At 50.7% G+C, this 7,500-nt stretch overlaps 1 protein-coding gene across 1 annotated transcript in view; it reads left to right on the top strand.

Annotated features, from left to right (window-relative positions):
* The window catches only part of LOC135560334 (protein kinase C beta type-like), a 257,240-nt gene that overhangs the window by 3,483 nt on the left and 246,257 nt on the right, over positions 1-7,500 (top strand). The window contains exon 2 of the mRNA XM_065002210.1: positions 3,665-3,696. Coding sequence (XP_064858282.1) covers positions 3,665-3,696 — 32 coding nt within the window. The remainder of the gene's footprint in view (positions 1-3,664; positions 3,697-7,500) is intronic.

The following is a 7,500-nucleotide window of genomic DNA, read 5'->3' as shown; positions in this document are numbered from 1 at the left end:
GGGGGGTCAGGTAGACTGGTGTTAGAGGGGGGGTCAGGTAGACTGGTGTTAGAGGGGGTCAGGGAGACTGGTGTTAGAGGGGGGGTCAGGTAGACTGGTGTTAGAGGGGGTCAGGGAGACTGGTGTTAGGGACTGGTGTTAGGGGGGGTCAGGAGACTGGTGTTAGAGGGGGTCAGGTAGACTGGTGTTAGGGGGGTCAGGAGACTGGTGTTAGAGGGGGGTCAGGAGACTGGTGTTAGAGGGGGTCAGGGAGACTGGTGTTAGAGGGGGTCAGGAGACTGGTGTTGGGGGTCAGGGAGACTGGTGTTAGAGGGGGTCAGGTAGACTGGTGTTAGAGGGGGTCAGGAGACTGGTGTTAGAGGGGGTCAGGGAGACTGGTGTTGGGGGGTCAGGAGACTGGTGTTAGAGGGGGGGGGAGACAGGTAGACTGGTGTTAGGGGGGTCAGGTAGACTGGTGTTAGAGGGGGTCAGGTAGACTGGTGTTGGGGGTCAGGGAGACTGGTGTTAGAGGGGGTCAGGAGGGGTTAGAGGGGGTCAGGTAGACTGGTGTTAGAGGGGGTCAGGTAGACTGGTGTTAGAGGGGGTCAGGTAGACTGGTGTTAGAGGGGGTCAGGTAGACTGGTGTTAGACTGGGGGGTCAGGTAGACTGGTGTTAGAGGGGGGTGAGGTAGACTGGTGTTAGAGGGGGGTCAGGTAGACTGGTGTTAGTCAGGTAGGGTCAGGTAGACTGGTGTTAGAGGGGGGTCAGGTAGACTGGTGTTAGAGGGGGTCAGGTAGACTGGTGTTAGAGAGGGGGTCAGGTAGACTGGTGTTAGAGGGGGTCAGGGGGTCAGACTGGTGTTAGGGGGGTCAGGTAGACTGGTGTTAGAGAGGGGGTCAGGTAGACTGGTGTTAGAGAGGGGGTCAGGTAGACTGGTGTTAGAGGGGGTCAGGTAGACTGGTGTTAGAGAGGGGGTCAGGTAGACTGGTGTTAGAGGGGGGTCAGGTAGACTGGTGTTAGAGGGGGGTCAGGTAGACTGGTGTTAGAGGGGGGGGTCAGGTAGACTGGTGTTAGAGGGGGGTCAGGTAGACTGGTGTTAGAGGGGGGTCAGGTAGACTGGTGTTAGAGAGGGGGTCAGGTAGACTGGTGTTAGAGGGGGGGTCAGGTAGACTGGTGTTAGAGGGGGTCAGGTAGACTGGTGTTAGAGAGGGGGTCAGGTAGACTGGTGTTAGAGGGGGGTCAGGTAGACTGGTGGTTAGAGAGGGGGTCAGGTAGACTGGTGTTAGAGGGGGTCAGGTAGACTGGTGGTTAGAGAGGGGGTCAGGTAGACTGGTGTTAGAGACTGGGGGTCAGGTAGACTGGTGGTTAGAGAGGGGGTCAGGTAGACTGGTGTTAGAGGGGGTTCAGGTCAGGTAGACTGGTGGTTAGAGGGGGTCAGGTAGACTGGTGGTTAGAGGGGGTCAGGTAGACTGGTGGTTAGGGGGTCAGGTAGACTGGTGTTAGAGGGGGGTCAGGTAGACTGGTGTTAGAGAGGGGGTCAGGTAGACTGGTGTTAGAGAGGGGGTCAGGTAGACTGGTGTTAGAGGGGGGTCAGGTAGACTGGTGTTAGAGAGGGGGTCAGGTAGACTGGTGTTAGGGGGGGTCAGGTAGACTGGTGTTAGAGAGGGGGTCAGGTAGACTGGTGTTAGAGGGGGGTCAGGTAGACTGGTGTTAGAGGGGGTCAGGTAGACTGGTGTTAGAGAGGGGGGTCAGGTAGACTGGTGTTAGAGGGGGGTCAGGTAGACTGGTGTTAGAGGGGGGTCAGGTAGACTGGTGTTAGAGGGGGGGTCAGGTAGACTGGTGTTAGAGGGGGGTCAGGTAGACTGGTGTTAGAGAGGGGGTCAGGTAGACTGGTGTTAGAGGGGGGTCAGGTAGACTGGTGTTAGAGAGGGGGTCAGGTAGACTGGGGTTAGAGAGGGGGTCAGGTAGACTGGTGGTGTTAGAGAGGGGGTCAGGTAGACTGGTGTTAGAGGGGGGTCAGGTAGACTGGTGTTAGAGGGAGGGGGGGTCAGGTAGACTGGTGTTAGAGGGGGTCAGGTAGACTGGTGTTAGAGGGGGTCAGGTAGTGTTAGAGGGGGTCAGGTAGACTGGTGTTAGAGGGGGTTCAGGTAGACTGGTGTTAGAGGGGGTCAGGTAGACTGGGGTTAGAGAGGGGGGGTTAGACTGGTGTTAGAGGGGGTCAGGTAGACTGGTGTTAGAGGGGGTCAGGTAGACTGGTGTTAGAGGGGGGTCAGGTAGACTGGTGTTAGAGGGGGGTCAGGTAGACTGGTGTTAGAGGGGGGTCAGGTAGACTGGTGTTAGAGGGGGGTCAGGTAGACTGGTGTTAGAGGGGGTCAGGTAGACTGGTGTTAGAGGGGGGTCAGGTAGACTGGTGTTAGAGGGGGTCAGGTAGACTGGTGTTAGAGGGGGTCAGGTAGACTGGTGTTAGAGGGGGTCAGGTAGACTGGTGGTTAGGGGGTCAGGTAGACTGGTGTTAGAGGGGGGGTCAGGTAGACTGGGGTTAGAGGGGGGTCAGGTAGACTGGTGTTAGAGGGGGGTCAGGTAGACTGGGGTTAGAGAGGGGGTCAGGTAGACTGGTGTTCAGAGGGGGTTCAGGTAGACTGGGGTTAGAGAGGGGGTCAGGTAGACTGGTGTTAGAGGGGGTTCAGGTAGACTGGGGTTAGAGGGGGGTCAGGTAGACTGGTGTTAGAGAGGGGGGGGTCAGGTAGACTGGTGTTAGAGGGGGGGTCAGGTAGACTGGTGTTAGAGGGGGGTCAGGTAGACTGGTGTTAGAGGGGGGTCAGGTAGACTGGTGTTAGAGAGGGGGGGTCAGGTAGACTGGGGTTAGAGGGGGTCAGGTAGACTGGTGTTAGAGGGGGTCAGGTAGACTGGGTGTTAGAGGGGGGTCAGGTAGACTGGTGTTAGAGGGGGTCAGGTAGACTGGTGTTAGAGGGGGGTCAGGTAGACTGGTGTTAGAGGGGGGTCAGGTAGACTGGTGTTAGAGGGGGTCAGGTAGACTGGTGTTAGAGAGGGGGGTCAGGTAGACTGGTGTTAGAGGGGGGTCAGGTAGACTGGTGGTCAGGTAGACTGGTGTTAGAGGGGGGTCAGGTAGACTGGTGGTTAGACTGGTGGGGGGGTCAGGTAGACTGGTGTTAGAGGGGGTCAGGTAGACTGGTGGTTAGAGGGGGGTCAGGGAGACTGGTGTTAGAGGGGGTCAGGTAGACTGGTGGTTAGGGGGTCAGGTAGACTGGTGGTTAGGGGGTCAGGTAGACTGGTAGGGTTAGAGGGGGGTCAGGTAGACTGGTGTTAGAGGGGGGTCAGGTAGACTGGTGTTAGAGGGGGTCATGTAGACTGGTGTTAGAGGGGGGTCAGGTAGACTGGTGGTTAGAGGGGGGTCAGGGAGACTGGTGTTAGAGGGGGGGTCAGGTAGACTGGTGGTTAGAGGGGGGGGTCAGGTAGACTGGTGGTTAGAGGGGGAACACAGTTAACTGTGTTTTTGTCTGTTGTTTTATCAGTAATGTGGATGTTCGGTGTGTTTGGACCCCAGGAAGAGCAGCCAATGAGGATCCCTAATAAATACAACCACAATTCCAACGTTAGAAAGCCGCGTGTTGTAGTGAGGACATTCCATCCATAATAAACCTCGTGTTCCATTTCTCTTCACAGGGGGTTCGGGAAGCAAGGTTTCCAGTGTCAAGGTAGGACTTCCTGTTGGCCTACTATAGTAGTCTATATATAGGACTTATCTACTTCCTGTTGGCCTACTATAGTAGTCTATATATAGGACTTATCTACTTCCTGTTGGCCTACTATAGTAGTCTATATATAGGACTTATCTACTTCCTGTTGGCCTACTATAGTAGTCTATATATAGGACTTATCTACTTCCTGTTGGCCTACTATAGTAGTCTATATATAGGACTTATCTACTTCCTGTTGGCCTGTTGGCCTACTATAGTAGTCTATATATAGGACTTATCTACTTCCTGTTGGCCTGTTGGCCTACTATAGTAGTCTATATATAGGACTTATCTACTTCCTGTTGGCCTGTTGGCCTACTATAGTAGTCTATATATAGGACTTATCTACTTCCTGTTGGCCTGTTGGCCTACTATAGTAGTCTATATATAGGACTTATCTACTTCCTGTTGGCCTGTTGGCCTACTATAGTAGTCTATATATAGGACTTATCTACTTCCTGTTGGCCTACTATAGTAGTCTATATATAGGACTTATCTACTTCCTGTTGGCCTACTATAGTAGTCTATATATAGGACTTATCTACTTCCTGTTGGCCTACTATAGTAGTCTATATATAGGACTTATCTACTTCCTGTTGGCCTACTATAGTAGTCTATATATAGGACTTATCTACTTCCTGTTGGCCTACTATAGTAGTCTATATATAGGACTTATCTACTTCCTGTTGGCCTGTTGGCCTACTATAGTAGTCTATATATAGGACTTATCTACTTCCTGTTGGCCTGTTGGCCTACTATAGTAGTCTATATATAGGACTTATCTACTTCCTGTTGGCCTGTTGGCCTACTATAGTAGTCTATATATAGGACTTATCTACTTCCTGTTGGCCTGTTGGCCTACTATAGTAGTCTATATATAGGACTTATCTACTTCCTGTTGGCCTACTATAGTAGTCTATATATAGGACTTATCTACTTCCTGTTGGCCTGTTGGCCTACTATAGTAGTCTATATATAGGACTTATCTACTTCCTGTTGGCCTGTTGGCCTACTATAGTAGTCTATATATAGGACTTATCTACTTCCTGTTGGCCTACTATAGTAGTCTATATATAGGACTTATCTACTTCCTGTTGGCCTGTTGGCCTACTATAGTAGTCTATATATAGGACTTATCTACTTCCTGTTGGCCTGTTGGCCTACTATAGTAGTCTATATATAGGACTTATCTACTTCCTGTTGGCCTACTATAGTAGTCTATATATAGGACTTATCTACTTCCTGTTGGCCTGTTGGCCTACTATAGTAGTCTATATATAGGACTTATCTACTTCCTGTTGGCCTACTATAGTAGTCTATATGTAGGACTTCTCTACTGGCCTGTTGGCCTACTATAGTAGTCTATATATAGGACTTCTCTACTGGCCTGTTGGCCTACTATAGTAGTCTATATATAGGACTTATCTATGGGCCTATTGGCCTACTATAGTAGTCTATATATAGGACTTATCTATGGGCCTATTGGCCTACTATAGTAGTCTATATATAGGACTTATCTATGGGCCTATTGGCCTACTATAGTAGTCTATATGTAGGACTTCTCTACGGGCCTGTTGGCCTACTATAGTAGTCTATATATAGGACTTATCTACTTCCTGTTGGCCTACTATAGTAGTCTATATGTAGGACTTATCTATGGGCCTATTGGCCTACTATAGTAGTCTATATATAGGACTTATCTATGGGCCTATTGGCCTACTATAATAGTCTATATATAGGACTTATCTACGGGCCTATTGGCCTACTATAGTAGTCTATATATAGGACTTATCTACGGGCCTATTGGCCTACTATAGTAGTCTATATATAGGACTTATCTATGGGCCTATTGGCCTACTATAGTAGTCTATATATAGGACTTATCTATGGGCCTATTGGCCTACTATAGTAGTCTATATATAGGACTTATCTATGGGCCTATTGGCCTACTATAGTAGTCTATATGTAGGACTTCTCTACGGGCCTGTTGGCCTACTATAGTAGTCTATATATAGGACTTATCTACTTCCTGTTGGCCTACTATAGTAGTCTATATGTAGGACTTATCTATGGGCCTATTGGCCTACTATAGTAGTCTATATATAGGACTTATCTATGGGCCTATTGGCCTACTATAGTAGTCTATATATAGGACTTATCTACGGGCCTATTGGCCTACTATAGTAGTCTATATATAGGACTTATCTACGGGCCTATTGGCCTACTATAGTAGTCTATATATAGGACTTATCTATGGGCCTATTGGCCTACTATAGTAGTCTATATGTTGTAGTAGGTTACTATAGCAGCCTAGTCTATATATTGTAGTAGGTTACTATAGCAGCCTATATATTGTAGTACGTTACTATAGCAGCCTATATACTGTAGTATGTTACTATAGCAGCCTATATATTGTAGTAGGTTACTATAGCAGCCTATATATTGTAGTAGGTTACTATAGCAGCCTATATGTTGTAGTAGGTTACTATAGCAGCCTATATGTTGTAGTAGGTTACTATAGCAGCCTATATGTTGTAGTAGGTTACTATAGCAGCCTATATATTGTAGTAGGTTACTATAGCAGCCTATATGTTGTAGTAGGTTACTATAGCAGCCTATATATTGTAGTAGGTTACTATAGCAGCCTATATGTTGTAGTAGGTTACTATAGCAACCTATATGTTGTATTAGGTTCCGTTGTCACGGGGAGGAGTCGGTTACAGGGGGAGGGGCAGCGGGGGTGTGTCCAGCTGTGATTGATCCCAGTCATTATTTATAGCAGGGATGGGCAACTTTGATTTGGGTGGGGGTGAGGGCCGCTCATCATGATGGGTCTTTGATGTTGGTGGGGGTGGGGTCTGCTCGTGGGGGTGGGGGTCTGCTCGTCGTGTTGGGGGTGGGGGTCTGCTCGTCGTGGTGGGGGTGGGGGTCTGCTCGTGGGGGTGGGGGTCTGCTCATCGTGGTGGGGGTGGGGGTCTGCTCATTGTGGTGGGGGTGGTGGTCTGCTCGTGGGGGTGGGGGTCTGCTCATCGTGGTGGGGGTGGGGGTCTGCTCATTGTGGTGGGGGTGGTGGTCTGCTCGTGGGGGTGGGGGTCTGCTCATCGTGGTGGGGGTGGGGGTCTGCTCATTGTGGTGGGGGTGGTGGTCTGCTCGTCGTGGTGGGGGTGGGGGTCTGCTCGTCGTGGTGGGGGTCTGCTCGTCGTGGTGGGGGTCTGCTCGTCGTGGTGGGGGTCTGCTCGTCGTGTTGGGGGTCTGCTCGTGGGGGTGGGGGTCTGCTCGTCGTGGTGGGGGTGGGGGTCTGCTCGTCGTGGTGGGGGTCTGCTCGTCGTGTTGGGGGTGGGGGTCTGCTCGTCGTGTTGGGGGTGGGGGTATGCTCGTCGTGTTGGGGGTGGGGGTCTGCTCGTCGTGTTGGGGGTGGGGGTCTGCTCGTCGTGTTGGGTGGGGGTGGGGGTCTGCTCATCGTGGTGGGGGTGGGGGTCTGCTCATCGTGTTGGGGTGGGGGTCTGCTCATCGTGTTGGGGGTGGGGGTCTGCTCGTCGTGGTGGGGGCCGCTCGCTGGTCTGCGTACCCACATCCATAACTCCTCTTGACAGCAGAGATCATTTGTGGGGTGGAGAGAAAATGTTTCAGTTTCAAGCATGTTTGCTGCAGTGGTACATATTATACAGTGGTATTATTACACACATTTTTCCACTGGGTGGACAGAAATGTTTATTTCTGATATGATATCTGAGTGAGAGTGACTAACAAAATCAATATGGC

Source organism: Oncorhynchus nerka, linkage group LG15 (assembly GCF_034236695.1).
Source record: "Oncorhynchus nerka isolate Pitt River linkage group LG15, Oner_Uvic_2.0, whole genome shotgun sequence".
Classification (NCBI taxonomy): Eukaryota; Metazoa; Chordata; class Actinopteri; order Salmoniformes; family Salmonidae; genus Oncorhynchus; species Oncorhynchus nerka.
This window is presented reverse-complemented; position numbering and strand designations above follow the sequence as displayed.